Source organism: Neoarthrinium moseri, assembly GCF_022829205.1.
Source record: "Neoarthrinium moseri strain CBS 164.80 chromosome Unknown scaffold5_Wmoseri_CBS_16480, whole genome shotgun sequence".
Classification (NCBI taxonomy): domain Eukaryota; kingdom Fungi; phylum Ascomycota; class Sordariomycetes; order Amphisphaeriales; family Apiosporaceae; genus Neoarthrinium; species Neoarthrinium moseri.
This window is the reverse complement of record NW_026055119.1, coordinates 567,012-586,054: the sequence shown is the minus strand read 5'-3', so window position 1 is coordinate 586,054 and position 19,043 is coordinate 567,012. Positions and strand designations below refer to the sequence as shown.

The following is a 19,043-nucleotide window of genomic DNA, read 5'->3' as shown; positions in this document are numbered from 1 at the left end:
CCTCCGTGGGCATTTGATCTGTTCGAGACCCACTCCTAAAGGTAGAATAAGTGTCATTTTCTTCGGCACTATCAGCAGGACTACTCCCCGCCAATTTATTTTCGTTACTTCCTGCTATCTTTAGACCTTCAACATAGAGTGGTAAAGCCTCAAGTGAGACTGAGTGAAGGTGGTTGGCGACATGTCGGAAGTACCATTTGGCCGTCTTTGCCGTCGTGAATAAGTCTCCCCGCCAATTGCAAAAAGGACATCGTGTAGATTCAGGTGGCGAGGTATAACATTTGCACGAATCCAGGAGTAATAGAAGTTCGTTAAGAGTTGCCGACACCCTGTGTGAGGATTGAAGATGCTGTTCCATGATCTCCTGAGTGGGATAGATTGTATCTGTACCCTTGCACAGGCTTCATTGCCATCGAAACATATGACTTGACTTTTCATGGTGGATTCATTTATGGCGGGCATCAAAAGTCGTGGAAATACAATTTTCGAAGGTGCAAACATAGGGTTGTAGGTCCTCAAAGATATGTCGCCTGATACATATAATCAGTTTACATGATTATGGACACATATCGTTTATGAGCAACTGACTTCCATTCTGCGCGATTCTGAGCGACCTGCACAGTGCGGCAATAAGGACATTCGAACGCGACCCCATACTCCAGCTTACCTATGTTCACCGCCCAGCAACTTTTGTAATTTAGCCACACGATCCTTGAGATTGCCGGTATCAGCGTTTGTCACTGCCGAAGCTACTGCTTTCTCCTCGCTCCCTTCACTCCATCTCGCATCCACTGGTCCAGACCGAGCCTGGCCAAACTCGTCGCAATCCACCCACCGCCTCCGATTCCCGTCGACCCAGCTGCGCTGCATGGCCCTTGGTCCCTTGCCGATGAGGGCAGCCCAGACCGCGGCGTCGCCCCGTTGGGCGAGACCGGCGTCCTCTAGCGCCCCGATTGCGGCTACTGTCCAGTTGTGGCAGTTGCCCTCGCCGTAAAACGGCAGCTGGGTCTCGTCGGCGCCGAAGCGGGCTAGGACGTCGTTGGCGGCGCGGGCATCGCCGGCGCTTAAGCCCCCGCGCAGCTCGCAGCGGCCGCGCGGCGCCGGGTCCGCGGCGAAGGTCTGCGACGGCCGCGTCTCGTATATGAATCGCACCTGGTTCGGGCACCTTGCGTGGTGAAGATGGCAGATGGCGGGCTGCGAGACGTCAGCGTGCACGGCGAGCGCCACGTGGCCGGCTGGATCTGCCAACGGGTCGTTTGGGTTGTCGCCGCCCCAGAGCACGACAGAGATGGCATGCTTGTCTTCGGCTGGAGCGGACATTGCCTTTTCCTTCTCGTCCTGTAATTTTTGTATGGTGTCTCAAGTAGGGGCTGGTTGCGACTGCGAGATCTCTTGGAGGTTAAGCAGGCTGCAGGAAACATGCTTCTGTGTGTTTGCGGGTCGTGAACCATCCCCACCTGTTCACTAGCCACGAAGTCGCGTAATGGCTCTCTCGGGTTTTAAAAAAGCGTATGCCAGCCGTAATGGATGACACTTATTAATAGCCAGTGTACGAATAAACCTGTCTGAAAGTTTGGATTTGGTAGCACAACATGAAGCCCGGTTTCCGTTCGGCATTTGCATTTCCCTCTCTATTGATATCGGAGCTAGCAGCCTCGTTTTGAATTATAATGCCTTCACTAGCGCTACTGCCTGGGTGGTTCCGACACCGGTCATGTCATGTATGCTCATCCAACTATCAGATTATATATCTGGCTCAAAATATTGGCCTCTATCCAATAAGGTGGGATATATCGCTCGACCTGTCGTATGAAACTCGGCGTAAACGTGCCGTGCCAGGTAGCCTTATACCACTCCCAGTAGGCGGGGTAGAAACCTGCCGTATTCCAGTCCAAAATTACCACAGTTAAATCATCCTGTACGATTATATTCCCAGTGTGAAGGTCACCATGTGTGAACACTATGTCGTGGCCACGAAGGGAGTGCACCATTTGCTGGGTGGTATACATCCTATTATACTCCGGGGAATCGGGATCCTCCACATCGGGTTTTGGGCTCGCTCGTGACAGAGCTTCTGCGATTCCATGATTAAATCCATCTTCATCTGCGTACGGTCCATATTTGTGATCCGTCTTGTCGAAGTCCCACTCAAACTCGCCAGCCACGCAAGAGTTGCGATTGAAGCCACCCACATAGTCGCCTTTGATGCCTCGCATTTCGTTGAGGTAGTGCTGCAGCTGCCCAATCACTGCCTCTTTCTCGTTCTCCGCGGCGTCTTGCCAGAATTCCTCCAATGACTTTCCACGTTCGAAAGACATGAGAATATGCGCAGTGCCACCGAGCTTATAGGCACCGAGGACTTGGGGACATTTGACGCTGGTCTGGCGAGAGACAAAGTCCATGGCTTCTGCTTCGACCAGAGTAACGCCAGCGCCGTATTTGACCAACGTATTCTCGTCAACTTGCCGAAATGAATTGCCGCTCATCCATGGGAATGGATTGAATGAGTCGGCCAGCGTTTCTGGGTCTAGCACGTAAGGAGGAGGACCAAGCAACTTCGAGGTTATCAAAACAGGTTTTCCGCCCTGTTCATCTTGGCCGCTAGGATTCTCTGTTGCTGGTTGTTGATGCACCATTCTTGATATCCGGCACGTCTTCTGCAGTTAATGAAGGGCAGGCGACGCAAACGAGGAACGATTAAAAGAGTCTGGAGTTGACAACAAACTCGAGGGGCGCAGAAGATGCATTAAGGAGTAGGCATCCCACTAACTGATTTCCCTGGGAAATCAGCTTGTCTATCTACAAATCCGGCTAGCGCCGGTCTTGAAAGAAGGGACAGTGCTAAATTGCTCCATGACTGTGCGTTCTTTACATGGTGCACTACCCTAGTGCTGCTGGGATGTCAGTCCAATCCGCGCGCAGTCATTAGCAAATGAACTCAGCTGGCGCTTGCATACGTCAACATGAGATAGGGAGAATAGTGAACTGCGCCGTCCTAGCTAAAAGACAGAGCGCTTCGCGCCTGATCTCCAATCAGAGGGTGGTCGAGTCGCGTCTTCGAAACCGGCGCATGTGGGAAAGACGGGCAGCGCTGGCTGACTTGGTAAGCGCTCGGGTGGGGTCTGTCGCCTTTCTTCCGTAGGCGCGTAACCTCGCAGCTATGGCCTGTCATCATGGCCCAGATCATCAAAATAAATTCCAATACCGGACGAATCGTAAGTGATAGCGAAAACGGATGGGGCGCATGGCGTTTCAGGGAAGGTCAACGCTTATAAAGTTGAGCGCGTACCCAGCGGCTACGGCCAGCAACCAGGCCCTTCAGGCTTTTTTTGAGGCGACCAGAAAGAGATTTCCAACAGAAAGATTCCAAGAATATCTGTAGTATATGAGTTTTCTACCTATATAACACCAGTCGCTTCGAACTGTAGAGCTTTTGTATTATATTTCCCTATTAATTCCCGCAACTGCCATCAATTCTTCCCTGCTCCAGCAAGGCTAATACCTTTCGCGTGTGTTCAATTATACTATTACGTTCATCATGCCGTCAGCCCCATCGCGATCGGGCAGCGGCGACAGCACGAAATCTGCCGGTGGCAGCACAAGAGACCGCGAGCTATCCGTCAACTTGTACAGTCCCGAGAACGGGCACTGGGCCGCATATATGCGCGCCAAGGGAGCAAATGATGGGACTATTTACCATGTCCGGAGCGATGTTCAAAAAGACCAAGACCGTTTTTATTATGATGAGAAACCACAAGTCTTTCAGTCCCCATCCTTGTATGGAAGCTCTGTAGTTGGAAGGCTCTCCTCAGGCGAAGCGGCCAGGGTAGAGGCATCAATCAGAAGCTACGCCAGCGACGATAGAAACATCCCCCGCGTCAGCCATGGAACCAACTGCCAAAACTTTGTGGGCGGGGCTCTGGGTCGCCTTGAACAAGACGGGCTGGTGAAAACGGGTCAAAGCCAGTACTTCTCACAACAATACGGCCAGCGTGGTGAGGATATCGGAAAAGATCTGCAACGTACTGGACGCCATTTTGCCTTGGTCCAAAGAGCTAAGCCTCAGGGAGCCCCAGCTGCAAGATTTGGCGAGCAAGAAACTAGGCGCCCCCTAGGCAGACTGAACATGAGTGCCTATAGTCATCTCAGCGAATAATAGGGACGAGAGTTTCGAAATTAGCCGTTTTGCTTTCCCTTTCGTGGATCGGGCTGCCAAACTTACCTTATAATTGCATATACATATGTAGCGGAAAAGGGAATTTGGTGGGACTTGGTTAGATGGACTGTTTATGCAGGGGAATAGCATATAATTGAGTAGTATATAGTGAGACTTGGCTAGAAGAGTTCTTAGAAAGAGTTAAGGCTAGTAAGGAATCTTGGTATAGGCGTCATTATTAACCAGTGTACTTGATCACTCGAGAGAATTGTAACTTGTTATGACCACAAGCTTTGACCGGATGGAAGCTCTAGAATGGTTCAGTGTGAAAACCCAATTGTCGATATATAGTATATCGCCAACCGCCCCCTCGGCGAAAGCTGACACCCGAAAACAGAGGGCCCTGCAGTGGGGTGGAGCCTGCGCTGGTTTGCTTGACATCCTGCTCCGAATCGTTGGTACCACTGTACCGAGGATGCAATTGAGAGATAGCTCTGATGTTCACCATCTCTCGCGGTAGGGTTTTATGCTACGCCAATATGGTTTTGCGACGACCTAAAGCTGGAGAGGAAAGAAAAGGAGAGCCGCCTCCAATGCTGTGGCGTTTGCTATTTATGGTATACATGGGGGTGGACCACCCCTCACCTCTCGTACCCCACCACAGCAACCACCTGCATCAGCCAGTCCATAGCTAACAGTACTGAGGCTGAGAATTTAGTAAGCAGTAAGCAAGGAGATTCCGCACTTTTCCAAGTTCCAACCTGCGTGCCGACCGCCGGAAAAGAAATTTGCTGCCAACTTACCACGCCGATTGGAGGCGCTCGTCACCAAGGCCTCATGCATTGCCCACAGACCTACCATTGGGCCAGAGATGGCGCTAGGCGCCCGGTCAGAGGCTCTCCCGCGCTCAAGTGTTAATTGGAGCAGTAAGAGTTCCGATACGCACTCGAACCTCGCGCTGGTTTATTTCTCTGTCATATGGCAGTCTTTCCTGGTATCCGTGCTGGCTCTGGGACCCATTGCCGTACTATTCTGTGGGTGGCTGCAAAATCGCACCTTGAGGATTAAGGGAGACATTTACGCGAACCCATCTCTCCGAGCGCTGTTTAATGCTGAGACCCAACATCTAACCACGCAATCCGGGAACGTCCCCGCTGACCAAGGAACAATTGTCAATAAAATACGGCTTCACAACAGCTGGTTCTATGGCAAAGACATTGATGGATACTGGACGCCTCTTGCTGGGCGTTGCATCAGACTTTTGTCAATCCACCCCGGCAACTTCGACGACCCTATTAAATGTACTCTGTTGACAAGGACGCTCAACAGCAAGTCGAGATATGTTGCTGTGTCGTATGCTTGGGGAGACCTGCAGACCCCCAAAGTCATCACGGTCAACGGAGTCTACGGTTTCATCGTCAGTGAAAACGCATATCACGTACTACGCCGCATACGTGCATTGGGAGAGCGAAGACATGTATGGATTGATGCCATTTGCATCAACCAATCTGTCAACCAAGAGAGGGGCAGCCAGATCGAGCTCATGGATCAGATATATTCTTTTGCCAAGCATGTCTATATCTATCTTGGTCCCTGTCGGAGCAGTACGAACGCCAGGCAGGACTGCGAGATCGAGCAGTGTCAGAAGCATAACCACGAGTTGATACGTACGCCGTCCGAGCTCGGTGCGGGAACTTGGCTTCACGACACATTTCCGCAGCAATCTCAATGGTGGTACAGGCTTTGGACTGTACAGGAAGCTGTTCTCGCTCGAGATATACGGGTGCTTATTGGTCCTCATCTGTTCGCATGGAATGATCTCACCCTACTTGCGCGAAGTGCACGATTACCTCATTTTGCTAACCAGTCTATTGCGGCACTGGACGACTTAAGGTACGCATGGAACGTGCAAGAACATCGCAAGGGCCTATTGCTCAGCGAATTGATCCAGAGATCGACAAACCGTAAAGCAACTGAACCTCTGGACAAGATCTACGGGCTGTTGGCCATGGCGAGGAACCCGATAATGGTTGACTACTCGATAAACATGCAGGAGCTGAACACGAAAGTCACAAGGCATATAATCGAGACGGAACGCTCACTTGATGTGTACCTGCGTGGCAACTGGGCGAAACCAAAAGAGTTGCCCAGGTGGTCTCTCAATTTCCACGAGCCAGACACTACCTGGGTAAGTGCTTTGGATCTTTGCATGGAGTTTTCTGGTAACAAGCCATGCGCAACTTTTGACGGAGATCTGTGGGTCAAATTTGAAGACCAGTATATGATCTGCAGGGGATTGAATTTCGACAAGATCATCATGAGGATCGAGTTCTTCAAGGGCAAGAACCCTACCATTGAAGTAGGTGGAGGCTTCCAACTAGAGCCACCAGACTCCAGCACAATAGACCTGGAACAGTTCGCGAACGAGCAGGAGCGGCTCAATTTTCTCGCGCTTGAGATGCAGCATCTCACGACAGATATCGTCTCAAGATCTGCTCGAAGCCACAATGCGATCTCGAAAATGTTTCGAAAGCAAGACTCCACCGACTGGAATTATACGGAAAGGTATAAGCTCAAAGGATCAAAAGTTGGTATTTTCAGTCTGGGCGGATACATATCTGGAACCAAGCCCAAGGTTCGGCGGATAGGACGAGAAAAGCATTCAACAGAGCCAGAACCCACCTTTCAACGATATGCGCAGCATTGTATCGCATCTCCAAAATCGACGTTCTTCTTAACTTCCCTGGGGTTCATCGGAGTGGCATATGGTGTGACGCTTCAGACAGAGCCTTCTGACTTGGTGACAGTTATGTTCGGAGCCAGTATGCCCCTCATTATGCGTGGTGGAAAGTTTGGGCGTCTAGACGATCATTTCAGTATCATTTGTGGAGCCTACGTCTCCTGCCTGATGCAGGGCCAGCTTCTAGAATTATACAGAGACTACCGATCGTTTAGAATAATATGAAACAGAGTGCTAGCCCTTGATTCTTGGGCTTTAATATAGAAACGAAGATCCTAGTCAAGTTTGAACCTAAAAAATGCGTTCAATTATAGCATACAAGGCTTTCGTCGTTTGATACCTGCAACTCTTGGTTGAAGGGCTCAATGAGTTTTGCGGTGGAAAGCGACTCAGGCTATCCCTCATCCTCATCCACGCTGATAGTTGGTCCCGCTTCCCTCAATATCTTGATCAACATATCCTTCCGCTGCTGGTAGTGCGCCTTGAGCTGACTCAATTCTTCTTCAACCTTGTGTCTCATACGCCGTTCTTCCAATATCATTCCAATCAATGCATCTTTGGAATACTCTACTAAAGATTCCCCTGGTGGAGTGCCACATGTTCTGGTTCCAGAGCTTTCTGCCTTTCTCGACGCCACATATTCATCCGAGTTTTGATGCTTTCTCCGGCGATGTGCCACAAGGTGGTCCTTTCTTGTGAATCCCTCCGAAGCGCGCTTGCATCCAGGCTCAGGGCAGAAAAAGCGGACGAGTTTGTGATGGACACTGGATACGTGGCGCTCCAAATCGCTCTGTGATCGGAAGGCAGCATCACATTTGGAGCATTCGCTTTGACGTGTTCCTTCCGCTTTGGTTGTGTTGATGTTGCTGGTGGCCGCAGAGCAAGGACTCATTAGGTTTAGGCTTCTTAGATATGCCGTTGGCGTGTCGACACATACCTGATTTGCACCTCAAGGGTACCGACATCGTTCACCGGATGATACAGGAAGTCGCCCTGCCTTGGTTCAGTTACCGGGTTCGTAGTTGTGAACACACTCCATGGTTGAAATGCATTCGCGCCAGCGTCAGCATTTAGACCGCCCTGGTCGACGTGAAAACAATCAATTTCATTAAGCCCAGACCAGAATGATAAGGATGGGAAGTCTGCAGATGCATTAGGGACACATCCTCTCGGCGAGGAAGGGGTGTCATACTTATGTCGTGCGCAACCGTGACGCCAGTCAAATCACATCACCATCGCTATCTCCACCTTCGCATTCACAAGCAGCGGTGGAGGCGGAGATAGCGACAGCGATGTGATTCAACTGGAATCGCACGGTTGTGCACGCTTTCTATTCACCGCTGCGGGGTTGCATATATCCTCACCAAGGAGATCCTCTGAGCAATCATAGTCTTGCTGGCGTGATTGACCAACGTTCATCGTTAGGATATTGACAATAGCGAAAGTAGCAATGCAAAAATAATTTCTTTGAGGTCCGCAAAATATGATTTGAAGATCAACAATTTTGTCTGGGGTTAAGTCGCTTTTGTATTATACGAACTTGTCCAGGCGGCACTCGGCCACGCCTTGCAATGCAAGGCGCACGTCGGCGGCGTTGCCTTACATGCAAGGCAGTCTACCTTATGCGAGGGTAGTGAGCAGGGCGAGCTTGATGCACTCCAACTTCGTAAAAGCTCTAGACGTCAGCACCTGCAACGGGGGCTCGATGCTCTTTCAATAAAGGTGATGCGTGCGCCCCTAGGCGCATCAAGATAGCTTCTCATAAGATAAGAATAGAGATAAGCCACTTAAGGCCAATTCTGCTCCCCCGCAGAATTGTCTGGAGCAGCTATCTACACATCACTTTATGACCCCATGATCCACGTATCAAAAGGATACTAAAAGCTCGTCCTTGGATTAACTGGGTTAGGGACTAGATAATTCTGCATGTAGTACGTAGTAGCCCTTATAAATCTCGTACGAGTCAGTCTATAGTCAGCTTGACTATGCAACTATCCACCATAAAAATGCAACCATTGGGTTGGCGTTGCACGACGGACTCCAACAGGACCTCGCCCAAAGATACCAAAGTTTGAGTAGACTGGCTGCGGCAAACCGCCGTTGGGTATTGCGTGTATCGAATACACGAAAGCCCAATTTTACATGGCTTTCGCCACTAATCAAGGCGCAGAGATCTGATACCTGTTCGACTTCAGGTAGGTTTAGCGTGGAGGCTCATCAAGAGGCATCGTTACTGTGATTTGTGGGATCTTGCTATCACCGATTTGGATCAATGTATATGCATTGAATTTTGATGTGTATGTGACAGCCAGATCTCCAGTGTCTGCAGCAGCTCGCTCGTAACAGCATGACGGAGCCGTGGTGCCTTGTCGCGTGGATCTGGCGCTACTGCGGCCGTCTGGCGAGCAGCCGACTGACCAAATGAAACCGCCTTAGGCTTCGCGGATCTGCAACGCCGCGATCGTCACGATGTCCCGAAACAGCAACGTCTCTTTGTGCCACTCCGATGCCACCATCTCGCCGTCGAGCGAGAACGCCTCTGAGGTAACATAGCCGTTATGGCCCTCCAGTGTCTACCGCGGCGCGCCTGTACTTATACACTAGAGACGAAGCGAGCTATCGCGTACTTGGAGCATGCTACAGAGCTTGGTGTATATCAGTCCGCGGTAGAGATGTGTCAGAGTAACAGCCGTGTACCTCATGATATATTCGCCTGGGTCTACCAATTGTCGACGTGCTGATATCTGGTTACAGTGACTCTGCCGCGCATCTGGATTTCGGCGTCAGTGTTTGAGGACATTCATGACAGCATTCTATCTTGAGTGTCCCGGGCGTGACACTCCGAGAGAAAAAGAGATAATGCCCCACATCCATCCGTGTCAACAGCACCAGTGCCGCTGCACGGGCCTTTCTCCAGATTATAGCGCGGCGCTTTTCTTCATATCTCTCAGTCTGTGTATGAAAAAGATAAACGATAAGTCCGTTCGGAGTTGACTCCTCTTGTTATTTGAAGTAGCGCCTCAGCTAAGAGCCGCCGAGGAAGTCTATTGATATTTAGTCAGATCGCTGGATCGAGGCGCCAAACAAAACCGGTGGCAGTTCTCCTGAATCGGGGATTACCCCAGTCTTAGTATCGATTCGGCCTAGCAGGCCTCAAGTCTTCAAGCCACCAAATTGTTTCGGCGACGATCGCAGCCTAGCTATTCCACACTGAGCGTTTTCAGCCTTGCTTGGGAAAAAGTACCGCCCCTTTGCGTGGATTTATATACCCGCGGAATGTACGTATGAAGTAGAACTCGCTCTTTAGGTAAGGGATACTGTTCGCTTGCTTCACGTGTTTACATTTCGGACATCGTTGAGAGCCCAGTCTTTCGTTAATTTCCTACAATGGCTTCGTCAATGACCGCTTTGCTTTTCGGCTTATCCGTCGCGTCGGCTATAGCTGTCGGACCGCAGAGTCCCGGCACACAGAAATTGTGCTCCGGTCTCCCAGCTCAACTTGCGTACCCGGTAGCAAACAACTCTCTGATTCTCTCTTACTGCTCGTCGAATTACCCTTTGGAGCCCGTAACCACAACTTATACAGCGCCTACATCTACTGTTCTCACCACAGTAGCCACAGAGTCGCCCATTACAACTGTCACAACAGATACCCTGACGTGAGGATTCCATAATGATCTTCTGCTAAAAATGTTTAAAAAAAGATATGCTGATCCGTTATCTTTTTTGCTCAAGTGCGACTGCCGATGCCACAACTGAGTTGACCACCGATGTGGCCACCACGACATCGGTCGTCTCGTCAACTATTACTGAGAACGAGATTGCAACTTCTACTGTATTCACGACGACCACGACCACTACGACGACAACTATCAACCAGTTCGGGAAACGTGATGGCCTTAGACAAAAGCGGACAACGGGTGTGGCACCCAGCGTAACACCTTCCAAGAAGAAGTGCTCGAGCGTGTACCCCTCGTCGAGCGCGTCGTCTTCATCGAGCGTGTATCCCTCGTCGAGCGAGTTTAGCACGACGAGTGAGTCAAGCACGGCGAGCGGGTCCAGCACAACAGTAGCAAGCTCTAGTGCTACATACAGCCACATACCTCCCAAGCCCGAGGAGTCCCAGTTGAGCAGCCTCCTATCCTACGCCAGCTCCATCATTGGGGAGGTCTGCACCTGCATCGAAACCCCCCAGACATCTACCATATCGAGCACACCGCTGGCTACGTCTACCGTCACGGCTACGTCGACCAGCAGCGCCACGGCGTCTGAGACTGTGTAGGTTAATTTCTTACTCGAGGATGAGCCTAAGACTTGCTAATTATTTGACCCAATAGTACAACCACCCCAGTTGTGACGTCTGTCATTCAATCCACGGATGTTATTATCACAACTGATGTCGCGCTAACTACTTCAACTTCGACCACCACAACCACGGTCACCCGTACATCAACAGCGACAGTCACCACATTCTATTCGTAAGTCCAAAGACATTTTATTCCCAGATAAATTTGCTATTCAAACGAACACGCTAGAACATACCGAATTGACTGGTAACTTTAGATACCCTACTTGCCAGCCCGGTTCAGACTTTACGAACCCTGGTGCCGGAGGCTGCAGCGCTAACTGCTACTGCGATTCGTCGGTCTCTGGCAACTCGGTCTGTGACGACGCCTTGGCGTGCGGGCAAACCTGTGACCGTGACTCGGACTGCCCGGGTGGTCAGTTTTGCCTTACCGGCGGATACTTCGCCACCTGCCCCAACGGACGCACATGCGCGTCATCAGCAAGCTGTACCTCGACCTACTCTCCCGCGAAGCTTATGTTCGCGAGGGCTATGGGCATGCCTAAAGTTGGTGCTGAGTCGATGGAGAAGAGGGAGTCCAAGGTTGAGCTCGTGGCGCCTGTTAGAGTCGGCCTTGTGGCGAAATTCCCTTGAAGCCATTGATAAAGGAGACAGTGTTATGGTGATACTTCCTCAATATATTGTGGTTTGAGATAAATGTTTGCCGTTCAACATCATGTAATCAATTCAAAAAGACCATGCAACAATTATTTCAAAGTTTCGTATTTTCTACTCAGAAGCAAAGTAATTACAGTTCATTCTCACCACGCACGCTGGAGTAATATGTTGGTGCAGCAAAAGCATGGCTGGTATACCAAGGCATACGTCGCCAGCATTGAGTCCCCAATAAGTCATAGCCCGATTCAAACCTCGCTTTGTTTCCAACACCCAACCCGAGTGTTCCAACTTGGATGTCGTCCACATCTTTTTCCATCGTGTTCTCATTGTGAACACTCACATGCGTGGATGTCAAGCTCGCAGCCCTTGCAGACCATTGGGTTGTCTATCACCTGCAAGAGGATCAAGCATTTCTTGAAGAACGAGGGCTCAGGCACCTCAGGGAGATCATCGGTATTAGTGCTCGCCTGTCCCTGATCTTGGCCGTGCGAGTTATCGTAGTCCTGGCCGTCCCATTCTGCGAGGCTGCTGAAAGCTGCGGTCTCCCTGATAGACCCATCATTGGAGATAAAGGTGAAGCCAGGTGTTGGCGGAGACCTAGTTATTGTAGAAGCCGTATCCTTTGGAATATAGGTGAAACCGGGCGTAGGCGGGCTGGAGTGTGTATGGGGTATTGTTGAAGACCCAGCTACGGTGAGCTCAAGGTATCCTGTGGTGGGTCTTGGTTTCTTCGGAAACGGCCCTGGACAGCTTGAGCGACGTTTGAGGAATGACGGCCTTCCGAGAGGCTCGTCGCGGAGCATTGGGCGCGGTATAAGTCCTCCCCGGGCCACTTTTGGGTGCGGTGTCGCCTTTCGTGATCGCACAGCGGTGCGGGTTGAGGCTCGCCCACGTTGCTCCTCATCGCTGAGTTGAGGTAGAAGCTTGAATGTGACTGAACGGCCTCTCATGCCATCGCCGCGTTCGTCAACGGCCTTGGCCATACGTGGGTAAGGCGAGGGATCCCTAGCTGGCTTCCATTGGGATTTTCTGTGATAGATGCGAGCGTCGTAGTCGATGGAAAAGACAACACTCTTGGGAACCGGCGACGGGAGGTCGAAGGTCACAACCCCGAAGACGTGGTTGAAAGTCAGCGGCCCCACGTCTGAAGGCCGGGCTGCCTTAGGGCTGAGAGCAAATGCAAGTCGGCGGAGTAAAATATGGTTATGAAACTTCTCCATGTCTGTGAAATCCGTGATACTGTGGCCTCCTTTGTGTAGACTAGACAATAGATAATTCATCTCCTTGCAGTGAGTGCATTTACCGTTGGGGCGGTTGGCCGGAATAGTGCAAAGGCGGGATGGAAATGCTGGGACTTTACGGACCCCTTTCGTGACGGCCCTGCACCCATGATATGGTTGCCGATGGCGGCATATGCACTTGATAGTCAAACTCTTCTTGTTACGACTACAATTGCACTCTTCGTTGGATAGGGTTTCGCGATCTTCGGCTGAGCAAGTTTCGCAGTCACTGATCCAGCACGGACCAGTCTTCTTGCTACCAGACCCCAGGTTGTCGTCGCCAAAGTGTGGGATTTGTTCGTTCATGATCCAGTGGAAGTAAGGGTCCCAGTCGTTCCAGAGGTTGCTTTCGCCGAGCAGCGCCTTCTGTTCAGCAAAGGCGTCGATGTTGAAGCGATCACACAGGTTACAGTACTCGCATTCCGAAATGCGGCAGATACCTGTTTTGAGAGACCCCGACTCGATGGATGCAGCAAGTCGCTTGTTAGGACTGGCGTGGATGAAGGGATCCTGACTCTGAATCGGGGTAGGCCGGATGCGGTGATACTCTCCACCGTTGTAGGTGACAATGTACATGGGGCGCTCTGTGGCCGGAATGATATCGATAAACTTGGATTTGCAATGTCCATCGTTTTCATCCGAAGGGTCAAGAGTGATGATGATCTGGGGGATGCTAATCTTAGAGCCCTTCTTGAGGATCGAAGGCCCAGCAGCAGCAGAGCTGGGCGTGTTCTGAGGGAAGCATGACTCTGTGGGGTCACAAGAATCAGCCATACTGGCTTGATAGGCAGTGTTGGTTCCGCGACGGAAGGGGAGACGGGCAGTCCAGTTCGGCATCGTGGCTCGAAGCGGGTGCCGAAAGTCCAACGATTATCCTACGAAAGTCTTAAGTGAGGAAGAAGGGTTGGGCTTCAGAGTATTAGGCTGAGTTCTGGTCCTTGGTATCAGACAATCGTGTTGACGGGGAGCTGGGTTTGGTGCAGAGACGGAAGGGCATTGGGAAGCCAAGGGCCATTTATACAGAACATGAGCAAGCAAAATCAATTTCTTGTCTTTCTCCGATCGGGTGAGGTGGTTTTGCAAACCTTGATAGAAAAGCCTACGGAGATTCACAGTATAGAATAAAGTTGTGATATAAGCTTCGGGTGGATACCGCCTCAAAGAATCGAAACGACTTTTCAAATATTTTCACTGCTCGGTATTTCGCTGATCAGGGAAAAGCATCAAGTACACTGTTCTGAAATCACGATGCGGAAGAAAGGAGCTTCGGTAATATTCAAAGACCAAGTTTACTAACTGTTCTATCTAATATACTTGTACGATCTTGGATTGGAGAACCGAGGAGTCTCACGACAGGTACATGGTGAGAACGAACAATTTAGAGAGGTATCAACTCTAATTCTGGAAACTAGCTCTAATTCGCGATAGCTGTGGTGTCTCTATATATGAATGGGTGAGGCTATGGGCGTATTCTGCAGAAGACAGATCAAAGCAATATCGCTTTCTAAACTGAATAAGCTATGCTTGTCGTTGCCTCAATGACTTATAAGGAGTTGACTGTGCGAGATACCAACTTATCATAGTATGTAGCAGTTGCTCGCACATGTAGGATGCAACAGCGATCAAACTTGTCAGGCGGAACACTTGGTCTGGAAACCTTAATGGTACAAGAATTGGACTCTGCAAGCCCGACGGAATTCAGAGCAGCTTTCTCTCCTGGAAACGCAAATTTGCCCAAAGTTCACGTGGGCCCTGTTCACGTATCGAGCATTGTTCGTCTCTTTGGTGGATGTCATTTGGCAATATAAAATTCAAATGGGTGTTAATGCCTCCGAAACTCTGGGGTCCGCCCGGTGTAACTGTGCCAGTTGTGGCATGGTCAACACGGTTTTATGTTACGAACAAGATTAAATGGTGGCCAAGCTCTTCTGTCTAATCTGTGAATCTAACAAGCCGAAATTCCATCCTGCTTAAAGAGCAATTCTCCTTCTCAAGTACGATACGACGCACATCCTCTTGTGAAAGCCCCACTGTCGTCATGGCGTACGCAGCTGTTGCAAATAGTAGCTGTCAACCTTCGGTTATCTGATTGTGTGACCATGCAGCGCCTTGGAACCGAAGTACGGATTGATTCGAGCTGCCTAGTTAGACGTTTACTTTATGTGAGGTAGGCACCTAAATTGAGCAAGGTTGATTGACTACAGCTAGGAGACACTATAGTCACCTAGGAAACGGGCGTGAACCGATGAAAATTTCTTGCGATTTGGCCCCCTGTGAATTATCTTGGAGTGTGTGACAGACTTGCTGCTCGAGTGCAGTAATTCAATCCTACGTGACCTGAATACACCAAGTAGAGATATATACTTCAGACTTATGCAGATCATTGCATCGGAGACCCCCATCAGGAAGGCTTCTGGACCGCCCAGGGAAGCGCCCAGGCGCCCCCCGAACCCCAGGCCCCCTGCCCCGGAGCGCGCCATCTCCCTAGTGCTGCACGCGAACTAATCTGCTATGGTACGTCATTGGATAGCTGCGGGAAATAAGCGCGAAACTCGAGATCTCACCCAAGCCAAGGTAACGTCTCAGCGGCGTCCAGTGGGTCTTTTTTTCCCAGTGGCCGCTAGCTTAGCTTTTACGACGGGTGGGATTCGGTGCAGTTCACCCCTCCATGTGATGAATACCCCGCCGTCGATTTCCGGCCCGCCTCGGGGGATGTGGATACAATGTTGGTACGACGGGGGTCGTATCGCGGTAAATATTTGCAGTATTCTTCCCCTCCATAGTTGTCTCTTGCCCCGGAACTTCTGGCCCTATACCTACTTGTCCTCGCTTCTTGTGAACGCTTGATCTTAAAGACAAAAGAACCCGCCGACCAAGATGCCGGACAAGGTGCTCGATGACATCTCCCATCGCCGCTACAACCCTCTGAGGGGGTCGTGGTTGTTGGTGTCTCCTCACAGGACAAAGCGCCCCTGGCAGTAAGTGGTCGCAGGCTTGTCTTCTTCATGGCCGTGTCACTGACACAGCTTCCAGAGGCGCGCAGGAGGGGCCGGGCGTCGTTGACCTACCTGAATATGATCCCAAGGCAAGCTGTCCCAGCATACCAGCAAGCAACACATCAATTGCTGACCAAGGCAGTGTTACCTGTGCCCGCGGAACTCGAGAGCAGGTGGCGAGGTCAATCCCGACTACAGCGAGACCTTCGTCTTTGTCAACGACTACAGCGCCGTGAAGGAGGAGCAGGCAGACTACCAAGCAGAAGCTTCAAGCGATGGTTCGCGACGCCCCTACAACCCCCTTATATGCCCTAGATGCTGACCGAAACAGACCTGGCCTCTCTACTTCTGCGCGCCGAGGGCGTCAAGGGCAAATGCTACGTCCTCACCTTCTCGCCGAAGCACCACCTGACCCTCGCCGACATGTCCGCCGCTGAAACGGTTCCCATCATCGAAACCTGGACCCGAATATACGCCGCGCACCTGTCTCCCAACAACCCACTATCTGCTGTGGCGGCTAAGCTCGACCTCATGTCCCGCGAGGCCAAGCCCGAGAGCGTGGCACCCTTGCCCAAGGAGCAATTGCGGTACATGCAGATCTTCGAGAACAAGGGCGCCGCCATGGGCTGCTCGAACCCGCACCCGCACTGCCAGGTCTGGACGACCAGCACGCTCCCCGAGGAGCCGGCTGCCGAGACCGTGCAGATGGGCAAGTACCGAGCCGAGCACGGCGGGCGCCATCTGCTCGCCGACTACGTCAAGCTGGAGATGGAGAAGAAGGAGCGCATCGTCTGGCAGAACGACGGCTTCCTGGTGGTCTGCCCCTGGTGGGCGGTCTGGCCTTTCGAGGTCATGATCATCGCCAAGCGCCACGCGCGCGCCCTGGTCGACTTGACCGCGGCCGAGCGCCTGCAGTTCGCCGAGGCGATCCAGGAGGTCACCAGACGATACGACAACCTGTTCGAGACAAACTTCCCCTACAGCTCGGGCATCCACCAGGCGCCGCTCGAGGGAACTGCGGAGGAGATCGAGAACAGCTACCTCCACATGCACTTCTACCCGCCCCTGTTGAGGTCGGCGACGGTCAAGAAGTTCTTGGTCGGATACGAGCTGATGGCTGAGCCTCAGAGGGATATCACTCCTGAGCAGGCGGCGGCGAAGCTGAGGGATTGCGGGGGCGAGCTGTACAGAAAGAACTTGTAGATCGTGTAAAAGGGCGGCTGGTGTGATTTGAGCGCGGTGCTTGGGTGAGGAGTGCTTAGAGACATTAATTGAAGACTTCTATTCAGTGAAACAGTTATGCGTCTCATTGATGGTCTCGCTAGATGGGAAGTAATAAGGTTCAAAAAGTAGACTTCTCGTAGCCGGGGCAAGACTTGAACTTGCAGCTCTGTATACTCAACATTACCTGAAAGCGAACAATGATTTCCTGTGGCAAGATGCGACCGCCGTGGGTTGCAAAGAAGCCGCATAAGACAGGTGGCCAATCACGGCACGATCAGACTTGTGTCATCGTACCTCAGCATGTTGCCATTACACCACCCAGCCTCTGTTGCGTGAGATGCCTCAAATGGCACACATGAGGATCTCTTCGGGTACTTGCATATGGCACCCTTGTAAGTGCGGTAGGTGACCGTACCTTATCGCCGTCACGGCTTGTGCCATCTGCTCAAGACAAATGGGAGCGCGGCAATGGTCATGGTAACAAAGCGAAAACACTTGGCCAAGATAAGTCTCAAGCTTGCGATTGTGGACACTCTACAACATTTAGAAAGCCAGCATGCCTGAATGGTTTATATTTGCTGTGATCGATTCCGGGGAGCGATGGAATCATGCTTGCATCTGTATAGTTCAACATTCTACTCACTACATCACTAGGACCGTAACAAGAGACGAGCAATTACCGAATATAGTGACTGACAGAGCATGGACCTAGAAACATATCCCCTTTGAACCAACGTCTCGCACCATTCATGTGGCCACGAGACCAACAGCTGACCTGTCATGGAAGATCCCAGACAAGCGTACGATCGCCTGCACTGAGTTCAGCCTGAACCGTGCCGATCGCCAATCGGCCAAAGAGGTTGGAAAGGGAGAAAAGGGAGAAAAAAATTATTGACGGGGTCAAGGCGTGAACTTGCGACTCCGGATACTCAGCAAGCGGCGAGCCACACCACCAGCAACTGTAAACAACCCGGGACCAGTGCCGTAGAAGCTTGAGGAGGCAGTCACTCGCCATCATCTGTAACGATCAGCCTGGCTGCGAGCATAAACAAGAAGTTGCGCGAATCTTGAGCATTAGCGTGCGTCTTATTATCTCGTTATGTTACCACTACACCACCCAGCCGTTTGATTGGGCGGTAATTAGGATAGCTGAAGGGTTTGAACGTCAATAGTAAGGTCAGAGAAGGGGGGAAGCGCGGAAGACTGGGCCCGGTCTCAATATTGACAGCAACTTCCTCGCCATGGTAATTGTTTTTCCTCTATGACCTGACCCGACGCCATGGAGATTCGCTTTGTAGTTGGAGCCATGTCGATGCTGGATCGGACAACTGACAAAATGTTCCAGGCTTAAAGCCGCCTTCGATACGTGTACATGCATGATGTGGCGATTGAATCGAGAGGCGAGGCATGTTACAACAGGGTGTGCACAATGGTAAGGAAGTAAGTGAGTAAGTAAGCCCCTCAGGATGGATTTTTGGCGCACGAAAAAAATTATAGAAGGAAAAGCGAAAGGAAACCAAAAGAACAATAATAACAAGCCAAAAAAAGAAGGCTTTTTGACTGGGGCAAGATTCGAACTTGCGTCTCTGGATACTCAACTTTTGATGAATGACACCGGCACAGATGCCCGCCGAGCTGGCCTTTGCCAGCCCATAGGGCTCCCGTGAGTGCTGCGTCCTCGTAT

At 51.2% G+C, this 19,043-nt stretch overlaps 6 protein-coding genes across 6 annotated transcripts; 4 read left to right on the top strand and 2 right to left on the bottom strand.

Moving 5' to 3' along the window:
- Positions 1-556: 556 nt before the first annotated feature.
- On the bottom strand, positions 557-2,636 carry JN550_002357 (uncharacterized protein; the record flags this gene model as incomplete). The annotated part of the gene is made up of 3 exons (XM_049313643.1): positions 557-614; positions 668-1,338; positions 1,902-2,636. The coding sequence occupies 3 exons, from the start codon at positions 2,634-2,636 to the stop codon at positions 557-559; spliced, it is 1,464 nt and encodes a 487-aa protein (XP_049175648.1).
- Positions 2,637-3,538: 902 nt separating this feature from the next.
- Positions 3,539-4,156, top strand: JN550_002356 (uncharacterized protein; the record flags this gene model as incomplete). The annotated part of the gene is made up of 1 exon (XM_049313642.1): positions 3,539-4,156. The coding sequence occupies one exon, from the start codon at positions 3,539-3,541 to the stop codon at positions 4,154-4,156; it is 618 nt and encodes a 205-aa protein (XP_049175647.1).
- Positions 4,157-5,027: 871 nt separating this feature from the next.
- JN550_002355 (uncharacterized protein) lies at positions 5,028-7,121 on the top strand (the record flags this gene model as incomplete). Its single annotated transcript, XM_049313641.1, has 1 exon — positions 5,028-7,121. The coding sequence occupies one exon, from the start codon at positions 5,028-5,030 to the stop codon at positions 7,119-7,121; it is 2,094 nt and encodes a 697-aa protein (XP_049175646.1).
- Positions 7,122-10,283: 3,162 nt separating this feature from the next.
- Positions 10,284-11,835, top strand: JN550_002354 (uncharacterized protein; the record flags this gene model as incomplete). The annotated part of the gene is made up of 4 exons (XM_049313640.1): positions 10,284-10,555; positions 10,632-11,174; positions 11,234-11,374; positions 11,460-11,835. The coding sequence occupies 4 exons, from the start codon at positions 10,284-10,286 to the stop codon at positions 11,833-11,835; spliced, it is 1,332 nt and encodes a 443-aa protein (XP_049175645.1).
- Positions 11,836-12,182: 347 nt separating this feature from the next.
- Positions 12,183-13,976, bottom strand: JN550_002353 (uncharacterized protein; the record flags this gene model as incomplete). The annotated part of the gene is made up of 1 exon (XM_049313639.1): positions 12,183-13,976. The coding sequence occupies one exon, from the start codon at positions 13,974-13,976 to the stop codon at positions 12,183-12,185; it is 1,794 nt and encodes a 597-aa protein (XP_049175644.1).
- A 2,040-nt stretch (positions 13,977-16,016) lies between these two features.
- On the top strand, positions 16,017-17,338 carry JN550_002352 (uncharacterized protein; the record flags this gene model as incomplete). The annotated part of the gene is made up of 4 exons (XM_049313638.1): positions 16,017-16,117; positions 16,173-16,197; positions 16,278-16,413; positions 16,467-17,338. The coding sequence occupies 4 exons, from the start codon at positions 16,017-16,019 to the stop codon at positions 17,336-17,338; spliced, it is 1,134 nt and encodes a 377-aa protein (XP_049175643.1).
- Between the last annotated feature and the right edge of the window lie 1,705 nt (positions 17,339-19,043).